Below are 25,007 nucleotides of genomic sequence, written 5' to 3' on the forward strand. Positions count from 1 at the left end.
TCCTAAGCCGGCTTTTGTCCATCTCTCAAAGCCACTGTATCTCCTGCAATCATGGAATGGTGAGGTTATTTCACCTGAAACCCAACAAAATAGTTTAAAGACTATGATATGCCTTTCCAGTGAAATCAGCTGATTTGGAAATGAACCAAGTCAAATAGGTTATTCAACAGGTAAATGAGAGATTGCCCTCCTTTCCAGCTATGTAAATAGCTAATTTAATTTGAAGAGATTTGTAACACCAAGAGTTGCCATGAAAAAAGTTACAGAGAAGGCAATCTTTGTCTACTGCAAATTAAAGCAAATAATCAGAGCTTCATTGAAATATCACTGTGTATAATTCAGTTTGAGAATTTAAGATTTTTTAAGAGAATTAAATTGTGTTTCTAACTGAAGTGCCTGTGGTCCACTCAGATCTGTGTAGTCATTTAAACCCATTTAAGTTACTTCTGTTGATTAGATATGGCAACAAGAAACCTCAGGAATGTGCAATTAATGACTGAATTGCACTGCTTATAGAGACTGTTTTCACAGGGCTGTCCACTTATATACATATTAATTTTTGTAACCCTTGGAGTTTGTCAAATGCAATGCGATCAGAAATTAGTCAATGCAGCTCTCCATGAGCTTTTGACATTTTCCCTCACTGCAAACACTTTTCGTATAAAACTCAGGTTTAATGCGTGGCGTTGTTAACGCTTTTGTTGTAGCCTTTGGCGTTATTCACATCAGCAGTTGACAGCACGGAAACAGGAGAGGAGGAGACCACGTTGTAACTGCAGACAAGTCAGAGTTGGGTGATGAATAAACAGAGTAGGAATTTCAGATTAGACATTTGGAAAATCGTTGTCAGTGGGAGGGTAGTGCAGCCCTGGACTGGAGAGCAGTTGCCAGAGAGATTGAAGAATTACGGTTTTGTGGATTTGAATACTCATCTAGACAAAGTCATGAATGTCCTGATACAATGTTGGTAGTGATCTAATCTAGGAAAAAACCAAACAAACAAAAAACAAAAACCAAACCCAACAACAAGAAAAGCTTAGATGTGAAGGAAAAAAACCTAGAAAACCTAGGCAGTTGTTAAAATAATAGGCACCCTTTCAACTGCCATATCCTTCCTTATTTCTGAAATAGGGTACTGAGACTGCATGGCTCTAAACAGCCAAATGGAAAACTCTTTTAATCTGGCAGTCAGACTCTTCCTGACATTTCTACAACTGTTTGCCACCTGCTTATCCCTACCCTAGCTGTCAAGCTGCCCCATGAACTTGGGCATGCACACTTGTCTGTGCATGCTTTATGGCACGCTCTAACACGTACCTTGCTAGCCAGTGGGCTAAACTAGCCCGTAACGGTGCCAAACAGCTACGGAAAGATCTTCAGAAGGATTTTTCTGTTCATCCTATTATGGCACTAAAATGGTCTCATTCCTTTCAGCTATCCTCACCTATCAGTCCCTCAAGAATGTCTGTTACTGTATAACAAAGAGAAAGTACACCTGTCCTAGTTCCTAACATCTCATGAACTTTATTAGGTTTTTTTTGTCTTTCAATTAGGGCTTTTCTAGGACAGTTGTGCTGGAAGGTGAAGAGAAAAGCATAGAAAAAGCAGAGCTAGTCAGAAGAACAGTAACCTATTCCACATGAGTCTTTAAAAAAAAAAAAAGGAAAAGAAAGTCTTCTAAATAGGAAAAAGAAGCAAAATGGTAACATTTCCTAAAATACAAAAGATTTGAAACATGTTAGCCTGGAATTGCTGAAATGTTGTATTCTGTTAGTGTTAAATCATTGTAACATGTATTTTTGCATTGAGTGTTTTATTGTACATGAATACAATATGGGCGTTACAGTATTTTGAAAGTAAGTCGAAACGCTATCAACCAAAATAAAACAGCTAAAATGGAACATTTCTACTTTAATAAGAACTTTACAACAAGTACATTTTCTTGTAGAAGATTATACACGATGGTAAGAACATTTGAACTCACTCCAAACTGCATTGATCAGAGGAGAAGTATCCCCCATGAGAATTTTTTTGATCAATGGTAAAATTGAATTGTATACCCAGGCAAATACTTTCCTGTGATATACTTCTAGGTGGGGAATCAGGTCCTATTTCAAAGGTACTTATTTGACTAGCATGCCAAAACTCAAAATTAACATAATCTATGGGCGAAGAAGTCTACATGTCTATGGAGAATCAGGTGAGATGTATATTTTCATGACAAGGGACTGACTATGCCAAAATGGTTGTTTTTTAAAGAAATGTTCTCAAATTATGTGGGTTTTGAGTGAGAAATTGAACTCATTTCTCGTATCCCAGCATCTTACTCGTCTTCACTTATGACAAGTATAATTCTGTATTTTACAAGAAAAAAACCCTCTTTAATAGGATATAAATTAATACTTTGAAATTGCTGCGAAATAATAGAGATGCCTAAAAAATTAATCTTGTCAATACTGTTGTACTTAATGAGATTTAAAATTATGGTAGACCTTGAAATCAGTTTTCTGCTCAGTCAGATAAATGCTCATTGAATTTTTCAGTCTTATGATGAGAAAGTAATGTTTTGAATTTCCCATAGTTTTAAGTTAATATTTAGGCATGTGCTTAATTCTGAATATTATAAATTAAATATGTGATAAAATATTCAAAGAGTACATGTTAATAATGTCCATCTATTCTTTATCTCCAAGTATGTATCCCTAATTACTGAAGAAGTATGTATTTATTTTTTGTTTGTATGATGTTTAATCGCAGTAAATTTTGTTTGGATATGAGTCTATAAGTGACAGCAGCGTAGTTCCACTTTCCACTATCCCATTTTCATTCTGCCTCAGCTCTGATGAAATCTGTGTGGGTTTTTTTGACCTCTTTGCTGAGAAAAAGGCAAGGAAGAGTTTTTTTCACTCTTCTCCTAATACCTGTGTTTGGAGAGTTTCCCTGTTACTTGGCCTGTGGCTGAATTACGGGAATTTCCCCGTGCCTGTATGGGCTACGTGAAAAGAGCGTGTGACTGGAGCACAGGGTGGCACACCTGAATGCCACCTGCCGTGCAATGATCTAACTCACAGGGCTTTCTACAGCTGGAGCTTTGCCTTTGTCCCAGGCTTGGTATATGAACAGTATCAGATGGGGGGAGTTAGCGGCTTTTTCCGGCCACAAAACTGATTTTAAACATCATAATGTCTTCCTGTATTTCCCCTCATTGCATCTTATTTTTCCTGTTCTCCACCTTACAGGGAGCTTTAAAATAGCGAACAGAAAGAAGCAGTATTTTGAACAGAGCACTTTTGTTTGATGTGCAAGTGCTCAGCTATCAAACTCAGCAGCGCTCCCTGGGCAGCCGAACATTTTAAAGTTTTCATTCTTCTTTACAGACCTAATTAAGAATCTTCGTAGCACTCCTCTCAAATGACAGAGTATCAAAATTACAGTGACTGCCTTGTGAATGAAAAGGTTTTACTTGAACGTATGACCAGGAGCAGAGGTGAAGAAAACCGCTGGCCTTAAAAAACAGAGAGCAGATCAAATACACGTTCCTTTATAGTCTGGATTAAGTAAATCTTTTTAAATAATCATTTGCACATTTGGAGCACAGGTTATTCTGCTCATTTAACTACTTTCCCCAAGCAATTCTATTTGTTTAAAACAATGTTTGGTTTTCCATTAAAAAGTAAGCATTTGCCAATAGCTCTGTAGACTTACAATACTGTAATGAGTTCCATATGGCAGGGCTGCTCTAATAACATTGTTTTCTTCATTTTTTGTTATTTTAGAAAGGAAAGGAGCTAGATATAGTAATTTTAGCATGCAGTAACTCAGTATTTTATGCTTTAAATTTTTGTGGTCTTTGTCAAGTTGTCGGTAAGACTGCAGGATCATAGTAGTCCTTTCTGGCTGTAAAATCTATGACTATATTGTACTGATGTAAATTGCTGCTGCTGTAAATCAGTATACAGAGACGACAAGTTTCATTTTTACGTGAAGGGTTACAAACCTAATTTTTAACCATCTAGATATTAAAAATAAGCTTTTATTTATTCTGAATATAAAACATGCAGTTTCACCCAAAGCCATGTCAGTTGTCCTCTTGGTATGATATACTGGGAGCCCGTTTGCGCAGGTGCTTGCTGACACGCGTATTGCATGTTTATAAAAAGCAGGCCTTAGGAGTGTATGGGTATGCATTAAGAGACTACTGTACTGTTTTGATGTTAACGTTACAAGTGCTTCTTTAGATTTCTGTAGACTCTCTTAAAATGCAAGTCAAGAAAAAATGCATGAGCAGTATTACAAAATGAGCTTGTTGCTTTGTAGCAGACCTTAAATCAAGAGTGTTTATTAGTAAGCTGCCAGCAAATATTTACTCACATACCTTTTATTATTTCAAAGGCTTTTATGAACAGTACGTCACAGTGCTAGTGTCATTTACATTCAAATATGTTTCTGATGTTTTAAGCTTTCCAGAGAAATAATAAAGAGACAAATGCTAAGAAAATGAAACTTAGATCTTTTGTAATAAAATATTTTTGCAAGCATTTTGTCTCGTCAAGATGCTGTGACATCCTGTTCAGTTGAAGGAGCACACGACTGTAATTGCACGACTCATTCACTTTAAATATTTAATAATGCTTTTATTAGTTGCACTGAACCAGTGAAGTAAGATCTGTAATATCTAGTGCTGGTCATCGTTTTTATTCATTGTAGTTTAATAAGCATTATAATTACAGATTGAGGAAGAAATATGAGTTAGCTTTGTGGTTTTGCTTGGGACTTCTGTGCACACCGGTATGATTGGAAGGGATTATAAAAGCTCTGGGAGCATAGCTGATAGCATTCAAATAACACTGATGCAGGCTTCCCAGTATTGACACGTTATTCTTCATATATAAGTAACTGCAGAGAAGTGCATAAAATTATGAGTCCTGACACTATTAACTCCATCTGGCTTAGTAGTGAAGTATGAAAATTTGAAGCCCAAGTGGACTGGTTCTTGGCAGGTATTCTGATGCATGCATTATCAGTGGAATTAGACTTTGACTATTTTTACCAACCATTTCCCATATTTGCTTGCAACTTGCACAAATAGCAAAGTTATTTAGTCAGTTAGGGAAGCTTTCATTTGGAGATTTCATCAGAGTTCAAGCTGAAAGACCATTTGTAGACAACATAAGCCCTCTGGGCTCAGTTCTCGAGTAAATATAGATGACGATAATTTAGGATAACTTTCTCCCTTTAATATTACGAATAGTACTATTTGCATGCTGTTTGCATTCTTACGTTTTAATGGGAGGTATAGTAGGGCAGATTAATATGTGGTGCATTTTTTTAATGTTTTGTTAAAACATCATTTTTTCCCCATCAGCAACTTATGCGGGAGCGACAGCAGATGGCCAGCCGCCCCTTTGCTTCTGTCGATGTAGCACTGGAAGTAGGAGCTGAGCAAACAGACTTTCTACGAGGGCCATTAGAGGTAGGAACAGTGGTGCTGACAAGGGACCGTTGTGATTTGCATATTTATATTGCTAGTCTCATCTGCATCTGCTTCTGAAACCAAGCAGTGTCTGATTACCTGGAGCTGACAAGTCTCAGCTACATATGTTATGCCATTTTCAAGGCGCAGAGTTTTAATAGCATGACATGAGCTGTAACAAAAGCCACTGGAGAATCTATTAGCCTGGGCTGGAGTGACAGCCGGCTCACCTGGCAGTCCTTCCATGATGGATGTGAGCTGAAGGAACGCAAGACGCGGGCCTTAAGGAGGGTGCAAACCTCGTGCTCGGTCCTTCGAGTATGCAGTGCCCCCTAGTTAACGTCTATCTTAATTAACAGAGATTACAGCAAACAAACAAACAAACAAATAAATAAAACAGCTGCAAGTTGAATTTCAGTGTTGTGGTTTATATGTACAGGTTTAAAGAATAGAGAGTATACTGCATATTTTTGTTTGTAGATAATGGATACATTACTGCATTCTTTTATTGTAATTGCAGTACATTGGAAAAGAAATAGTAATATGCAAAGCAATGTGATATTGGAATAGCGTAATAATGCATGAAATGGATTCTGGAAGTTTCACCTGAAAATAGAGGGAGAATTACTATATGTGGATAATAATGAATACCTAATCTAGGTTGGGCTTTTGGTAGATTGTAATCCTCTATTCCTTTACTTTTATTTACAATGTTATGTTTACAGTTATTACTTTATCTTATTCATGGTGGGACCTGGGAATGACGCGTGATAGCTCTGAAATCTTTCAAGATTGTACTTTTCGTTGCTGCCAATTCATCTTAAATTCAAAACTTCTTTTACTTTTCTCAATAGCCTCTTTCAGTGGAAGATTAAATATACTCTATCAAATCTCTAAGGTTCATGGAGAAGTGAGCAATGCGAAAAACAGATTCATAGCAGAAAAAAAAAAGAATCAGCTCTTGAGTACTTACCAAATTGAGATGCTCTGTCCTGCTTCTGTAGAGGAAGCGATCACAATTGTTCTTGCTGACATAATTTAAATACTTTAAGGAAGCTTATTTAGAAGCTTATGTTATTTTCTGATCAAATATAAGAACCCCCACGTTCTTCACCAACATCACCTTTCTTTCTGTCTCCTTTTATCTTGGAACGGAAGAGCTCTCCAGCTCCCCAGGCTGAGGACACATTACACTGTAGTTAACTTTTAACTGCTTTGAATGTGGTTTCATTGTTTCTATGCTGATATCTGGGAACATTTTCTCTGTTGTCTTTTCAAAGGGAGGCAACGAGTGGGAGCCGAAGCATCCAAACTCTAATTCTGTACATACTGATTATTTAATTAAACTTTAGAAGTAAACATCACAAGTTAATTGCCGCATTTTCTTCTCTCATATCTTTTATTTAGCACTAAAAGAGGTAGATACTAAAATATTTTAATTATATTTCACAGTTTTTATTAGATTTTTCTTCCTAGCCTAGCGTTTTCTAGCGATTGTTTAGTATTCCGTTTCCATAGGGGTTTTTTTCCTAATTAATACATAGTTATCCACAGAATGAAGTCCATTCAAAGTTTCTTTGGAATTACAATATACTGATCTATATCAAAACAAAGCATTGTGCTGAGGATTAAATGAACGTGGTTCGGGGTATTGATTGTCCTTTGATGTACATTGTATAAGAAAGAGCTGTAGTAAGCTTCTATTCCGGTCCTATCCTCAATTTGCGAAAGGACACTAAAAGTTGTAGTTGCCATTCTGTTCTTCATTCTCAGCTCTCTTCTGGACTGAAGGGACTTTGGATCACACATGCATTTCCAGGGTGCAATGCTTAAAAAACAGGATAGCGTGAAGTACCTATAACTTCATTTTGTTGTGTTAAGTTAGAATCTTTAAACTATTTAAATAATTCTGTGATTTCTGATGCCCATTGTGATCTTTTAAAGTTAGAGAGTTTTTGAAAAAATGAGCAATAACTCTCTTAAAAATGTTCCCCTGGCATTGCAGAGATCTTGCACTGATATACCAGGGGTTCCAATTTTAATGGTGATGCCGTGCATCCCCTCACCTCATATTTTATTGATGTTGTAATAACTCCGGCACTTCCAATGACATTGTATTGATCCAGGAGTCCTTTGGGCACAATGTAATGTCATTGAACTGTTCCAAACATTACTGCAAGTCTTCCGTTCAACTGTGTAGTAAGACTGCTGTTCGTTGATGTCATCTGGTTACATGATGGTGGTTTTTATACAACTGCTGTTCTATATTAATACTGATGGTCTGATACATGTCAATATTCATATGACTACTACACGATAATTCCAGTATGCCATTTGGTTAGCTTTTGGTTTATTATTTGCATTTATTTGTAAATATCCAGAGCAGCTGTTTCACTGTACAGTTTCAGTTGGCAATAGTAAGGCACTTTTTACCCAGTGTTTTGAAAGCATGTGGATACTGTACTTCAAATGGTTACCTACTTTAGATACTTACAATACAACGGATAATATTTGTGTCTATTTTCAGTTAGCAGCCATTTGCAACAGATTAAAATAAAATCCTGAAAACATTACAGAAGAGAGTAGAATCTCTGTTATTTAGGGCTCTCTTTCTGCTTTGGAGTCTTTATCAGCCAGTCCACCTTTCTTAATGTTTTGCCAACAAAATGACAGTATCTTGATATTAACTGCTTCAAAAAACTTTAATCTGCATCATATTCCTCCTGTTCCCTGCTGTCTGAGTGGGTTTTCAGGCACTGGTAATAGCCTTTGCTCTTCCCAATTTAAACCATATTATTCATCAATCTTTACCTCTTCAGGCTGTCTTTCTGTGTAACTGATTCACAACATGACATTAACAAGTCTCATCTTGTCATCCATTCTGTCATGTTGGCCTTATATCAACTATTAAATATCTTATTGTCAGCTTAAATTTAACACAGAAGAAATCAAACTTAGTTTTTCTCTTGCCCTCCTTCCCTCTTGGTGTCACATCAACCACTATCTTGCTAATGATATTGGTAGCATGCTAGTATCCTAATTTTAAATCTAGGAAGCAATACCTACTCCTGCTGTGGCATGATATTCGTGCTACTAATCTTGTGCACAATTGTCCTATTTAACCCCTGCCAGCCCTAACCTACATATTCATCTGCTTCCATTATAATTGCCATTTCCTTACTTAGAAGTGATGAAATCTGCGTGAGCTCTGACAAGGGAAGGTGACACTGGAGGAAGAGCAAGAGCAGCCTAAAGTTACTCCAGTGGAGGAGAGGAAGGGAAATCTGGAAGGCAGTGAACCTCTGGATTCCAAGAGGGGAACAGTCAAAGGGGGCTACAATGAAGTGGCCGGCATCCCAGGGACAGGGAAAAGAAGAGAAAGAATTCCTAAGGTCCCCCTGCTTGCAGTTCCACATAGCACAGGCTATTAAGGAGCAGAGTAAGAAAACACCAGAAGCACCTTGTCCAGAGAGTCTTGAGAACATTGTGATATTTTGTGATACCATCATAATTTTTTCAATACTAGAATCATAAAAAATTGAAGTAGCATCATAGATCAATAGCTACAACGCTTCTTGACACTCAGCGCCCTCAGTGTTAAAACGTTTTTTATTCCTTTCATTTCTTTTTTCTAGACATCTAAGCCATTTCCAGGCCTGGTTGCTTTTTGCTGCTTGGTGTATCCCAAAAGCTAAATCATTTAGGCCATTTTCATATTCTAAGCCTCCATTAGGTAACATTTTTTTTCCCCCAAAATATGAAGAACTCTTGAAATGCACTTTCACTGTGCTGCTGACCGTCATTAATCTGTATGTTAATAAAAACATTTTTTCTGTCCTGCTTTGCCTAACTTCCGGGTATCTTCAGCTCATTCAGAGTCCGTGATTAATTTTTTTAAACGGGGACAGATTATTTCTTTTTGGCCTGTGAGATAAGGTGAACAATACTGTAAATTCTAATATTTGTTCATCCTAAGTCTGGGCAGCAGCACCTACTGTGTTGCGTCCACTGGAGTAAAGACTGATCTGTTCTTGCCTGCATAAGAACCAAGTGCACATTTGCTCTTAGGATGGTCACCCATCTGATATCTTTTACAGTATTACTTGAATATCTTTTTTTCCAAATTGGTGTTTGTTAATAATTATTTCTTCAGAAAAACATGCAGTAAGTCTTTCAGTCATTTTTCCATCAAGTTACCGCATTGCCTGTAGAATTGTCACAGGTGTCAGATTGTTCTCTACTTCTGACAAGGTAGGATGATCTCAAGAATTTTGAATTTCAAGTAAAATCTAGCTTTGTTTCTCTAGCAAGCAGTAAGTAATATTTATGGCACATTAAATAAGCTTTGAATTTCAGGCACTTCTGATAAGTATGAAGCAAAGCCCAGCCATTATTTCTCATTTATCTGAGTTAAAGAATTGGAAGGCATGCACCGACACCAATGGCTATCATTATACCAACAATGGCTCTTGGAAATCAGGGTGACTTATTAAAACACATTAAAATCCTGTACCAGAGATTTGTGGGGTTTAGGTAATTGAAATTTATGTTAATAAGCTGCGTTGCTGATTTCTCCTGCCAATAAGGTGTCAGGACCTTTTTAGCTTGCTTTACAAATAAATCCAGTTAAGTTGGGTTAATTTTCTTGTTTAATTTGAATAATTCGGTAATTAATTTTTGAAACTGCAACCTAAACATACTTCATTATTTTGTACAAAACGAAACAAGTTGTATGCTTCATCAGCATTACGCCTGCGTTATTTTGATGACATAATGTCTAATATCAAGGAACAGGCTCTTCCCAACTCTTTGTTACAGGTCATCAGATTGCCTCCTGATATTCTCAGTTCCTAATTTTAGTCTCAGTATCAGACAATAACTTCATTCCCCTTGTAATAAAGTAACAATTTATTTGAGACAGTGATGAAATTGTCCCTAGAATGGTCTTCTTGTTTCCAGTGACCATAAAGGCAATATATATTTGGCAACAGGAGCTATCAAAGGCCATTATACTTGCACTTCATGCTTACTTAAAAGTCATACTATATAATTTACAAAGTTGCAGGTGTTGCTCATGGCTCATGCAAGTTTAGAGGGGAGCTGAACTCTGGTAACTTTAAAGAAGATATTAGAATATTAATTATTTATTATAATTTTTAAAAAAATACAATCAAATCTGATTATTTTGCAGTGGGATAACTAGACATTATCCTATGCTATCTTGTGGGAAAACCAGACATTCTCCTGGATGGGGAAGGGTAGTTTCACTGGCTAATCCATGTTTCTGTCGTTGTCATGGTTAGTGCTGAGGAAGGTGTAACACCAAATGTAGAATACAGCCTGTGAGCCAGTTCAGCCACTGTCCCATAGTACAAGCTGCAGGTTGTTGATTCCAGGGACTGAAAAAGCTGTGGCTGGACTCAAGGGAGCATAAATACAGTTTAGAGACACCTACCCCATTCGTTCTTTTCAATGTCATTCAGAAACAAAGTTTGCATTGTTTTTTTGTAACCTGCCCCTTAGAAGGCTTTGGATGTGCACATGAGGAGTTGGTGTTTTTAGAACCCTCGTCCCTGAGTTTGTCATTTTCCTAGCTAATATTCTTCTTTCCTAGCAAAGTTGGGATTTTTTACCCCTTGCTAATTCCAAGTTTGAATTATCTGTATTGTCCATCTATCTGTAAGCCAAGTTCTGCTTGGCATTGAAAAGGGCTTCAGTAAGTACTGTGTCTGGTCTGTGGCACTGCAGCTGAAGGAGGACCTGAGGAGAGAGAATCAAGATGGGAACAATGTGAGCAATCAGAGACTTAGAAAATATAACTACAAGGAAAAGCCAAGGAAATTGGAGTAGGCTATTGAAAGGAGTCAAAATAATAACCTTCAAATATGCAAGAGGTTAGTAGCAATCAGAAGGGCAACAGTCTTTTCTTTGCGTGCACTGTAGGCAGCAAAGGTGTAATGGACTTAAATTGTAGTAGAAGGGGTTTAGGCTGGATAGCAGGAAAAACTTCTCATAATAAAGCTGAAGCATTGGAAGCAATTGCCTGGAGAGGTGATGGAATTTCTTTTATTGGAAGCTTTTTAGAACAGGTTAGACAAACATTTTTCGGGTACCATGTACCCATATCTCCATTACCTTCTCTCCTTTCAGCCATCTTTACTATTATTATGATTGCTGCCTAGCTCTTTCTTCTGCATACTCTCTGAAAATTTTCCATTTCTGTTGTTTGGACACCTTAATTACCTTCATTGCACTATTAGTTTTCTGTTACTGAATGTTTCTGACCCTTCTTTTTGCTTTTGAAGGTGTCTTCATTGATTTACGTCCTCAGTTTTCTTGCAAGATCAGAAACTCTTAAGTCATCTCTGACCCCCAGTCTCTCCATGACTGTAGGTCTGCCTAATACGATCTCCAATCCATTCTGGAACAGCTTCAATATTCTCCTTGAAGCCTGTATTCATGATGTAATTATTTTTATCTTAACTGGTGCATTACCATTTTTATAGCCTTTCAAAATCCGTGCGTCCTACACTACTAGATCTCACACGATACACCTGACACTGAAGAGAAGGATCTATATTGGATCACATTTCCTGGTTTTCTGTATTACTCAAAGATCGTGCTAAATTTGCTGTGCACTGCCTCAAGAAATCCGTTATCTTGTGCCACGCTTTGACCTTGATGGCTCACTGCATTCTTCTCTGCCCGCTCCCTCAGTCCTGTTCATATTGAGTCACTTTGTTATAAATCCTACCTTCAAAGTTATTTTTTTTTCTTCTTTGCAAATGAATGATTCACCTTGGGTATCCTTTTGTGATACCATGTGTGAGGTATATCATATGCAAAATTCACATTCGGTAGTTCTTCTGTTAGAGAAAAAAGTTTACCCAAAAGCAGCATTGTTTGGTCCCCGCAATAACTCCTTCCTCATATAGTGAACTGTTTTTCATGAAATAAGAATTTTAGATTTCACGCTATTTAATTCCTCGTTCGGTGGTCGTATGCAACAGTGCAGCTCTGCCCGATTGATTATCTTTACATTTGCACAATATTTTTGTTGCTTTTCTTTAAGTTTATGTCTAGCAATGTGTGAATGTTCTGAGCATGTGATTCGGAACAAGTACCTACTCTAGTTGCTCATGCATACTGGTCACAGCTATGATTTTTTCGTGTGTGTTGTGTATACTAACTCTATTCAATGTAAAGTGTATAGATGTTCCATTCCTTGCACAAAATCAAGTTAACAGTATATTAAGATTTCTAAGTAATAGTTTTCTCCTTTGGTATATGGGAAATCTAAAAAGAGCCTGAGAAAGGCTGCCTGGAATAAGCCACATCATTGTTTTTTCATACAATACAGACCAAATTTGTGTGTGTGTGTTTATTGCTAAAATATATACTAACACCTCAAAACTTGTTGACGTTTTGACAGAGACCTTAATTTAAAGAAAGTTTTTAAAAATTCTAGGTTGGTTCTGGAATGTATCCAGAGTCTAAACTTACAGAAAACACATTTTAAATCCGTACATTCTCTTGTTTGCCTGCTCGTTTCCCTTGAATTAATTTACCCTCATGGGCAAACAGACATTGTAAGAATGCCTTAAACATGATGTACAGGAGATTTTCCTACATGCGGGTTAATGTCCTAATGTTTCAGAGTAAAGCCTCTGCTTATTAGCTGATGAGCTATAGGATCTGTGAATTTGCAATTAGTTCTGAAAACCTGATGTTGGTTCATGTTTTTTGACAAAAATGTATCTTTCCACTTCATAAAATTTATTTGGCACATGTACTGCATAATCATATGACTACAGAAATTGTTTGGATAGAAATATATGATTTGTCTTGAACAAAATTGCCAACAAATTTCATGCTCAATTTGGAACAATTAGCAGGAATTTTGGCTGACTAGTTAAATGTAGGTGTTTCAGCAGTATTGGCGTGCTGTGAATAGAAATTGTTATTATTGTATTACACATAGTTGCAAATTGAAAATATCAAAATAAATATTCTGATTGTTTGCAGGCAGAAGTGTTTAGATGTGTCTGTAAATGTTATGAATAATGACACTGTACATGTCCTATGTTCATTAAAATTAATAAATACAATCTTTCCAACATCTTATTTCATGAGGTACGTAGATACAAAAATTCAGTGAATGCAAAACAAAATATGTATGTACGTACCTCTAGATTTGTCTTTTGAACGAGGCTTGCCTATGGGAATCTTGACTTTGGATAGCAAATCCGTGACAGATTTTCCCGAATTGTTTAAATGGAACATACCAAAGCACGGAAATAATTACGCTATCAGGATAACTAAAAAGCACATGGATTGAAATTTTTCTTGGTTTGATTGACTGGGCCTTTCTGTACACCTGATTTGCACATGCCGTTTTCTGTCAGGCTGCTCTTTCTAGTTATATATACTTCCTTAGTATTTCTTTAGGGTTTAGATCAAGAGTTATTTCTCATCTTTAAAGTAGGACACTTCTCTCTTTAAAAGGAACAGAGAAGAAGAAATAGGTACAGAAACTATAGTCTTTCATCAGCTATTTCCCATGTTTCCAGGTGGAGCTGGCTACTGTATGGTGGTGTTTGATATTTGGCAACTTGTAGCCCTCAGCTTTGCTTCAGAGACTTTACCTGCATGCCATTTCCTAGCTCTGTACTTGAGTTTCAGTTCTTCCTGCCAATAACAATACATATTGAAACTGCAGCAGACAGGAGACAAAAGTGCAGTGCTTTTGCTTTTCTTCACAGAACTTGACAACCTGCGTGTATTGTCAGATAATCTAATAGGTTATGCCAGTTTTCACTGAAGTTTTATCGTTCTATAACTTCTATCAAACTAAATTCGAGTCTGAAGTGAATGTGAATTCATTGTGTAGAAGGCAGTGCACCTGCCCTAGACAGCAGATGCCTAAACCTCACCTAAGCTTCAGAGAGCCATCCAATTTGCTTACTTTCCAAGACTGTTCAACCCAGAAGGCACTTTTCTACCTGGTCTACAGAGTGTTATTAGCTAAGCTTCGCCTGAGTCTGCAGAAAAGACTGAAATGTTATGTCTGGTCAGGACTACAACTAAACTAATTTTGACAACGGCAACCTTTTACGTGATAATACAGTAAGAATAGCATTTGTCCATGAGGTAGGAAAGCACTGAGCCTGAGGGGGACTATACCTACATAGCCCCAGGCATCCTGTGGGAACACACTCGTATTTTTACAGCTACAAGATTGGATTAATCGGATGGTGAAAGGAGAACAGATTAGAGAGAATCTGACTGCTCAGGTGACCTGGACACTATTCTGGAAGGGGGCAGATGTAAAATGTTCCCTGTGGGCTGGAGCCAGAGCTGAAGAGTATGCTCTTTCCACCTCGGTGTCTCACCGTGGTCCTGCCTGCTGCACTTTGGACATTGTGGCTCTTGAATTTCTGGTTACATCGTGGCTCAATTTCAAGAAAAAAAGATGGAGCATGTTCCTGTTTAGGTAGACCATGGAGCCCCTTGGGCTGAGTAGAGCCTGAACCTCAGCTCCCTCCTTAACTGGATCAAGATCACTGTTCTGACGTCTGCTCTACCATACAAAAGGCAAATTTGGTTCCCGCTCTCATTATGTGCCCATCATCAGAGCTGGAGGAATTTAATCTAAGCGTGCCACATCATATTCCTCCTTGTTCCCTATGTCCTCAGTGGAAGACGAGGAGGCCTATTTTTCCCTTTGCATACCTGGTCTAGTGGGAGGTGTCCCTGCCCATGGCGGGGGGGTTGGAACTAGGTGATCTTCAGGGTCTCTTCCAACCCAAACCATTCTATGATCCTATGATTGTGAGAGGCAGTTTCTTTTTTCACACTGATTTCACACTGAAAGGTGTGTAGTAATTACAGGAAGACTAGATCACTTCTTTGTTGTGAGGAACCCAAAATTTCAAAGAGGCTGTGAGGAGGCTGGGTATGTAAGTTATAGGGCATGGGTTCCATTCACTGGCTTTAGCAAAGCGGAAGTAGAAACCTTGCATTAGGTGTTAATTTCAACAGTAATGTCAACAATTTTTTAATTACAGAAAATGCCAAAATACTAGAATTTGAAAAATGAGTGGGCTTAATTAGGATTTAGGGCCCAATGGTGTGATTCTTTAACGGTCTTGAAGGAGCCTTCTCCTTGTACAATTTCTTTTGGAAATCAAAAGATTAGGAATGGTATGCCGCAGTAAAGCAGAAGTTACAAAGGCAGTTAGACTGCAGTGAAATTGGGAACATCAGTAATTTTGTATCAGGGCCATCTCTACAAGAAGAACTCCTTTAAAAAGTAAGCAGTATTTGTGATATGTGATTGCTTCCAGTTATAAATGTAGTGTACTTTACAAATCTATTAGAGTTTCCTATAAAGAAGACTGTAAAACACTATTGTTCATTAGTGTGAAGCAGTAAAGTTTTTAACAGATAGGTATGAAATAAAATTTTCTCTTTTTTCATCTTTGGTATATATTCACGTTACTGGAATTTTATTTAAAGTAGAATTTTGCCTTTCCAACTGCTATTCCTTATACTATATCCTTGGCAAGATGACCTTTTTCTTATCTTTATTATCCAGCTTTCAGTAAGAAACTGGGAAGTTTAAAGAGACACTTGCCGTCAGCTTCTTGTCTCAACTGTTTAGGCCTTTGAAAAAGATGTATAAATATTGAACCAGCTGGAGTTAGTAAATAAACTTATTCTGTTCTACAAACAACTTAATGGTTATTAAAGGAAAAGCCAATGGGCTTTGGAAAAAGTAGACAAGCAATAATTTCTTTTATATCGAAAATTTTTTTGAATTGTAAGAATCGGAAGGAATCGAATGTACCCTTCTGAACACACTTAAATATCGGTTCATGTGCAGAAGAGAAATGCATTATCCAGTGACTCACAAACATAATTTGTGTTTTGCAACACAAAACATGCAAGTGTAGAACACTCTTTAAGATCGCCACTAAGTATACCAAGAGACGCTAACATGACTTTGGCAATGAGATCCAGTGAGATCATTTTCCTCTGGGGATATGGATGCCGTAAAGTGCGTATTTCATTGTTTTGCATGAAGAATATTTTAAAATCACATTAAAAGAAAGAAAATATATTACCATTTTGTTATAAACAGAGCCAGCTAAACATCATAAATTGAATATGCATTAAAAAAATCTCCAAAACTTACTGTCATCTATTCCTACATAGCTTCAGGGCTTGATCATGAATGTTATTTGAGTTACATTCTCCCATCACTCACTCGCTGAACTCAAGAAAGGTAGAATTGCACCAGGTCCAAATCTGGCACAACATACGTCTGCTAGAGCGCCATTAAAACTAGACTAGGGAAATAGTATACCTACTCTGATGGATTTATTGAGGAATACTGGATTTGTGTGTGTATGGTTAAATGCAGAGTAATTGCAGAAATATATTTTTTAGAAGTTGAAAAAACTTTTATTTTTCTCACTTCCCAGTATAATTAAGTGGTAGAAGTAGTACTACAGTCTGAATACTTAATTTTCTTTTTCTCCAAAATCGCTACAACATGTGTTTCTGTTCTAATAGGAAACTTCCATGGACAATATCCATTGAAGTGAGTGCAAAGCGCAATGTGATTGTGATCTAGCAATAGTTTATAATCAGTTTGCCACTATTTTGCAAAATAAATAGCTGAAGAACATTTTAAATAAGCTTCTCTAGCCCAGATGTCTGTCTTATTAGTGACTTTCTTTTAATTATATGAAGATCTAATAGCTCAAGGTGAAGAGGAAGTAAGAGGAGAACTGGAAGGGGCGCACAAACAATATAGGACCTTGAAGGAAAGCGATAATTAATGTGGGGCCATACAGGAAGATGCTTTGATGCTTTGGGAGCAACAACTATATATCCATAAAATGCGCAAGATACACATTCATAAAATGGCACAAAACTGCTTCTATATCTGCCCTAATGTGACCTCTTCACTAATTAATATTTTGATAAAATTTGCATGCAACCCAAACCATATTTCCCGAAGCCTAAACATAGTGCTGTAATTTGCATATGCACTGCATATGGCCATTGGTATTCACAGCAGGAAATGGCATAAAACCAGTGCATTTAGTGTAGGAGTGTGTAATGTCATGCTTTGTTTTGTTTGATGCATACGTTTTTGCTCGCATTTATGTGAGTGAGGGCGAAGTCTGAGAAACTTGTCTAGGATTGGGGGTAAATGATAGGGAAGTTAGTGAAAGTCTGCAGACCAAGTAATATTTCAGTAACATTATTGACCTGATTCAAAGGAACTTACATCTCCTTTGATACTTGGAATTGGTTTTGTTCCAAACAGTTCCATTGTGCAAGATGAGAGTTAAAAAAAAAAAAGGGGGGGGGTGTTGATCACAGACCTTTAGGCAGTGTTTTAGATGTGCCGTCTTAGCCACTGGGTATCTTGAGGATAAGGTCTGAGACCTTGAATTTATATTCTTTAGAAAGAAAGCACAGAAAGCAAAGGGTAGGTCTGATGTTTTTACAGCAGTCTCTGCAACAGCGTTTGCTACTGAGGTATGCTCTATTCCTCTGTTTCAGATAGTTTTTCAAAAGGCTTAAAACGCCCAAGTATATCATAGAACCGAAGTCACCCTGAGAGGTGAAAATAGTACAATCAACTCATTATCTTCCAGAATGTGGGGCAACAACTTTAAATCAACTGGGAAAGGCAGAAAGCCTTATTCAGAAATACTTCTTAATGAGAACTGGGACTGAATGAGAAATTCAAAAGCTCCTCTGTACAATGAGTAATATTGATCATTGTTTGGTACACCTTCTATGTAATTGTAGGGTCTTCCGAATGCTTTCCCCTGCTCACCTCTGCCTTGCCCATTTTTAACTCTAGCCAGCTTGTCTTATCAGTGTGCAGATCTTCTCCAAGCACCGTTCCGTTGCAGCATTATGATCACTAAGATAGTAACATGGCGAGCACTTCTGACAGACGAATGCGGGTATTTGTTAGCTGAGGATTTACAGCAGTAAAGACCTCATCTTCTCATCAGCTGTTTTCGAGACTTTACATTAATAGGACCAAGGAACTGATCCTTGTTAGGAGAGTTCATGTCAAGCTGAAATTCAATGTTTTTACTTACTGAATTTGAATCAGACAGTAAATCTAATTTGTAGAAAACAGCATTCATCATGCACAATAGAAACAGAATGATTTACGTTGGAAGGAACCTTTTGTAGTCGTCTGTCAGTCAAAGACACTGGGAATGAGCCAAACCCCTGAGCAAAGTCAGGCCACCTTTGATCAGGTTGCTCACTGTTTTGTTTACAAAGATACCGTGGAAAACTGTTTGAGAAACTTGCTGAAGTTGAGGTTAACGCCATCCACTGCTGTCTTCCACTGAGCCAGTCATACCATCCCCGAAAGTAACCAGGCCGGTGTGGCAGTCTTTGTTTTTCATAAAACCATGCTGGCTGTTCCTAATGAAATTTGTGTCCATCGTGTGCCAGAACAGGGCTTTTAGGGGCATTTCCTTCATAGCCTTCCCAGGGAAGCAGGTTAGGATGACCAGTCTGAATTTCCCCAGATCTTCCTTCTTCCCCTTCTTAAAGATATGTGTAACATTCGCCTTTTTACAGATACCGGGAACCTCCCCTGATCACCATGACCAAAGATGATGGCATTTTCTCAATGACATTGGCCACTTCCCTCAGTGTCCCATCTGGTCCTGGGGACTTGTCTTTTTTTGTCAATTTGCTTAAGTGGTCCCCACCTCATTATTTCTGTACTATGGGTGCTATGCGCACTCTCTACTAACTCAACCAGATGAAAATCATTAGCAAAACCCAAAGCTTGTGTTGCTTGGGATTTCAGGCTTTTTTTGAGTGCGTGGAATAAAGTTGGATTTAAAGTTCTTGCATAAACCAGAGCAGCTTTGACATTAATGTAATTAAAGAACTGCTGTAAAGATCCTTCCTTCAGTAGCAGCAGGTAAGAGTTGTCAATGTCTGCTTTTCTGCTGATATTTCTTGGTGAGGCATATTTTTTGAGCTTTTCTTCTTATGCCACCCCATAAATTCCAGAATTTTTTCCCAACGTTTACATTTTAGTAGTTGCGATGTGTACCTTTGTATACTATGCCCAGTGTTTTTTAAAGACTGTGTTTAAATATTGGCAGTGCATGTGCAGTTAGAAAACAGTTATGAGTTTGTAGCTCATACACGGTTCAGTTTTTTGAAGGTTTCTTTTAGAGGCTTTGTGGTAAAGTAGGCACAGTTCACAAGGTAACAGATCAGAATGGGTTAATGAAGATCCTACTCACAGGCTTTTACCTGTCCTCAGCTTTGACCAATCAGCCAATTAGCAGCTGTGAAAGCCTAGATCCAAATAAATAACAAATGTGCAGGTTCTCCTGGAAAGGCTGCAGAACTGTACTGAGAGATGCTGCAGGAAGAGCTTTGTGTGAAGGGCAATGGTTGGCCATAGAAAGAAGCCTGGAAGCTTGGTGAGTTGCGTAAAGAAAAGTCTCTCCTCTTTCTTGTTTAATGGAGGGTATCTTGTCTGGAATTCAGTAAAGTTAAGGTGAACCACACTAAAGCTGTTTTCTGTGTTGTACAAATTGGCAATGCTATTTTAGTTCTCTAAGGAAGAAACAAGAAAAAATAGGTTTCAAGTACCTATTACTATGAGTAAATGAGAAAGATGGTTTTTTTCCTCTAGGTCTGATTTTGTTTGCTTAGTTTTTCTTTTTCTTGGTAACTTGTCAATCACAGTTTTCTTACTTGTGTGTGCCAGCTGCACTTTAAGAGATCCCCCTGTTAAAAATGTTCTGTCTTTAGTGCATGTTAGTACTTTTTCTAGTTTCCCCTTTGAAGCCTAACAGGTAGTCCAGGCAGATGTAACTCTTCTCCCTAGTATGTCTCTTATTTTTTTTCCACCTTCAGGAAATAGGCTGGCCATTCTTCTTGATCATAACACTTATGTTTCACTTAAATGGACAGTACCTCATTTTTGAAATGGATGTGTTCATCTGACTAACTTAAAAAATCCATGCCACATCATAAAGGTATCATCTACTTTCAGTAATTTATTAACACATTTCAGTGCTTAAGTGTCTAGACTATGTATTTTAGGTCAATAATAGGTACGTTAAGAAATATAGGTATTTAGGTACAAATATACCTATAACAAATATAGGTAGCAAACAATAGGTATATTAACAAATATAATTGATACATACAGGCATCTGAATAACATAAACTTTGTCTTATTACTGGCTCTGGTTGTCAACCAAAGATGACAGAATTGTGTACTTTTGGGTAGAGTGAATAATTCCAAATACCTTTTTCCTAAGCATGTTAGATCACTGAGCAATATGAGCAAAGGAGTCAGTGTGTTAAAAGGGGGCTCTAATTGGTTTCACAGTGGAGGTGGTCATGGAGTCTGAGCCCTCCCTTGTTTTGCAGGGCCCTTCTAATCTGTCTTCTGATTAGTCTTAGCGTGATCACTTTGTGTTTGTTCTCATGTGACTAGCTTCTCTTCTTTTTAAACTCTTCCAACAGATAAATCATATTTAATGACAATCGTTGCTATATGTTAACTTGTGGCTGTGAATAATGTAATGTGGGTCCTAATCGTTCCAAGAAATTCACGTGCAGAACCATACGTCCGAAAGTAGTCCATCTGACTTAAGTAGGCAGCTGCAATTAAGTGTATTCATAAAACTTAGCAGAGTCAGTATTATAGGCAGTTGCACTATGATGGAATTTACAAACGGAATTACTTGTGTGATTATTGTATCTTGGAAGCAAACTTTTTGAGTACAAGATGTAAAACAGCTTTGGAAAAATGGAAAAGTGGTTATCCTGGAAAGTGAATCTTCAGTGCAAATACTCAACAAAGCGAAAGAATTGAATTATTTAGGCTACAAATTGGGAAACTGTCCTCTCTCTCTGATCTTATGTTACTAATGCAGACCACTGATCTACATCTATAGATAGGTTAATCTACAATGAATGTGGTAATTAAGTATTAGCATTGGTACCCTTTTCCTCAGTTGGAAATTTCAGTGAAGGCAGTGTATTAATAATTAAGAGGTATAGTGAATCTTCTAAAATTTATGTTCAGAAATTCACTGTCACTAATTTCATGCAATCACAAGCAGCTTGAAGGCAATGTGACACGAGAAATGATACTCAACTGTCTCATCTCTAATAAATGACAGTAATTAGCCATATTTCAAGCAAAAGATAATACATCACAGATAAGAAAGTCCGTATTTCATACAGTGCCCATTACCAGAGATGTAAGGCCAAATGAACTATCACATACACTCCTTCATAAGCTCTTCTGTCACAGAATATAATATTAAAATGATGCTTGTATAGTAAGCTTTAAGGCAGAGGAAACTCTTGAAGATTGATGGCTTTAGAGAGCAGTCAGCATTAGTATTTACTTTGATAAGGACTAGGGGAATACCTATGGGAATTAAATAAATCCTGTGCATCCTTCTTGTATGTTGTCTTCCCCACTGCTAATAAGGGAACAGTGGTTTGGTTCACCTCTAGTCATTTCCACAGTGACTCAAACAGTACTATCTTTGTCTTTTTAAAAAGGCTATGAATAAAACAATTGTTCTCAAGTATCTAAAAATTCTTTGCTGCTTATAAAGCCTAGTATGTGTCACCGACCCTATGATATGGGCATCTTGGAAACAATCTGTGCAATGAGAACAAGGCTTCCCACACTCAGTGGAGGTTCAAATCTTTCCCTTTCGAGATTAGTGATCTGAGGTTCAATAGCAAACAGCTGATTAATACCATAAAGTATTTTGTCCCAGTCTCTCAAAGCAGTGAATAGACTGAGTAGCTGGTAAATAAATTTGATTCCGTTCATCCACTGTAAATAAAAGGGTGGGAAGTTGTGAGATGGTGAGCGATGAGGTGAGTAAAAGCTGTGATTTAAGCCAAATCCTGCCCATTGCCCACTACTTATGCAGTAAGTAGCATATCTATACAACTATTGCAAAGCAACAGAAAAGGGGAACATAAACGTACATACGCTTTACGCAGAGCAGTCCTGTGTAATCACAAACGGCCTGTAATGCAGGTGAGAGAGAAAAGTGGTGCATTTTGGAGGGGGATGGTGGTAAGAAGGCTGTGGAGCAGCTATCGTTACAGTGCTGGGAACATGCACAGAAGTGAGGTGTAGTACAGGTACAGTCTGCTGCTCCAAAGGGCCATCAGATTAAAGAAGATGGAGAGAAACCAGTTTATGCTGCTTTGTGCAGGACTGAGGCATCCTGGCTGATGTTAAAACACATAATCTAGGCTGATTCTTAGGAAAACTCTAGTACTACCCTGTTTGACTTCTGATGTGAAAATGTAACTCTCGGTATATATTTCTGTCATCGACTTCTAGAAACTGAAGATTAAAAAGCAGAGTTAATGTACACCAGGCTATGTTCAATAGCATCGTGCTGAAACTAGTCAGTCATGCCTATGATGTTCGCGTGTGGTTCTTTAACAATTGTTTACTAGGAGTTTCACCCTTGCATAGAAAAGGGGGAAGAATATCAGTATTTTTAGCATTCTGAAATCTTTTAATCTGTATTCTTGATAAGACTTTGTTACTGATTCTGAGGAGAAAACCCAAGTAATTTCTCTTTAGAAAAAAAACCAACACCCCAAACCCCCAAACTCAATTTTCTTAATCTGTTTGCATAATCTATAGAGCCTTTTCTAGGTGTAAAGGTTCTTTATGAAATGAATGCATGAAATTTATTATTTTCTACAAAAAATAACAATACTGTTTGAACATACACTGTATTTGAAAAGATGCACAGCTTTTTTTTTTTTTCAGCAGTACAGCAGTGGAGTCTTAGGTATTTGTACATGTGGTGGATTCAGAGAGCAGTAGGAATATGTATGTTACATGATGTAAGCACAGATCAAAATTAAAAGCAGTGATTTCAAAGAAATAAAAGGTATTTTTTGTAGTGAAACAAATACTCCTATTTTATGAACACTATCTGAAATGTCCTGTTGATGTTTTTGCATGTTCAGAGAAAATCAACGCTATTGATATTTCCTTCCTTAGCTTCATTTTATAGGGAAGGAAACATGAATATGAGTTATTACTGTACTAACAGTGCAGCCCAAAATGTTTTTGAAAGGCTCCAGTTTATCTTGTTTTTAAGTGTCACAATTAACAAAGTGAGGTTATTCCAGTATTATCTAAGAGTCATTGTTATAATCGAAGTCTTATTTGTGGGGTATGGAGTCAGGCTCCCTGAAGTGTGAATGGCCTTTTGCTGATTTATAGTTTTGCGTTATTTAAGTAGTAAATTCTGTACAATGCAGATAAGAACCTTTGAGGGAAAGCAAATATAGTAATTCAATATTTCAGTAGCCTTGTAGCTATTTGAAACAGTCTATTAGTAAATGATGTTTATTTTCATCTTTAGGTATAAAAATGCTTCTTATATATCAGTAGATATCCATCCCACTTTACACACAGAAAAACTGACAAAGAAAATTGGAAGGAAGCCCAGGGTGGTGGTTTTTTTTTCCCCCTATCCAGCGACCTACTTGTTAATGACAGTATTTATATTGGCCCTTTCTATCTTCAATCTAGATATGACTTTCAGCATAAAAGAAGCCATAAAATATAACCTAGTAATTACTACAGCTTTTCCTAAAAAATACAAGGCTTAACTAGAACTCATTCAGAAATATGTTGTCAATTTAAAAGTGTTGGGAGAAATTTGTCCCAAAAGATTTTGGTATTATAATGCCTGTTGCTGTAGTAATCCATTTTTAGATGGATGAGTCAGAGCTGAATCCAGAGCCATGTGTGGAGCAGAGCCAAAAGGGAATACTGAAAAGGGACGCCTCATCAAAAGTACCTAAAACAGGCTGCGGAAAGCTTCTTGTGTCAAGTCAGGATTCACATCTAAAAATGATCTCCTGGAGTTTGGTGCTTATGCTTCTGCTTTCAAAAACAGAGGGAGCGCTGTTGCGTTTGTACTTTGTACAGTAGTTCAGTGTCTCAGTCACTGGAAATATAAGAGATGGGTGTTACAGGCTATCATCAGCCAACAGAGTCAAAGAATCATCTCTGTGACCTGAGTGTAAGGCTGTGGGCTGCTCTTGTCACTGATTGTCATAGCTGTGACTCTGCTATTGTATAGAAAAGGGTTCTTGATCTCAGCAAGCTCAGTGGAAAAAAGACCTGTGACCTAGACTGCGGTCCTGGGAGACAAAAGATACCTGGTTTGGGTTTTCTAATCTCTGTGCCATGCGATGTTCAAGCCTTTAATCCAATTGTACAGATGTAATGTGTAGTTCATGAATCGCCCTTTGAGGTGGGTGACAAATCAAAAACTTTGTCCCTAGTAACATTAACATTAGGTTACAGAAATGTACTTTGTTCTGGCCTAATTAATCCTGAAATTCTCATTGTTCTGTAGGAAACTTCAGCAGTGGAATATTTACTTTGGTATTCCTGCACGTGCTTATGTAAGACATAAACACTGAAGCCATT

At 37.5% G+C, this 25,007-nt stretch overlaps 1 protein-coding gene across 6 annotated transcripts in view; it reads left to right on the forward strand.

Moving 5' to 3' along the window:
- Window positions 1–25,007, forward strand: part of ATRNL1 (attractin like 1) — a 523,801-nt gene that overhangs the window by 388,205 nt on the left and 110,589 nt on the right. For 5 of the 6 annotated variants that reach the window (XR_008467222.1, XR_008467223.1, XM_054207467.1 and 2 more), the window contains one exon: window positions 5,366–5,473. The exons of the other annotated variant lie outside the window; for it this stretch is intronic. Coding sequence is in view for 3 of the 5 variants with exons in the window: in XM_054207467.1 (XP_054063442.1) it covers window positions 5,366–5,473 (108 nt within the window). In the remaining 2 variants the exon portion in view is untranslated. The remainder of the gene's footprint in view (window positions 1–5,365; window positions 5,474–25,007) is intronic. 6 annotated transcript variants of the gene reach the window in all.

This window comes from Rissa tridactyla, chromosome 6, assembly GCF_028500815.1.
Source record: "Rissa tridactyla isolate bRisTri1 chromosome 6, bRisTri1.patW.cur.20221130, whole genome shotgun sequence".
Taxonomy (NCBI): Eukaryota; Metazoa; Chordata; class Aves; order Charadriiformes; family Laridae; genus Rissa; species Rissa tridactyla.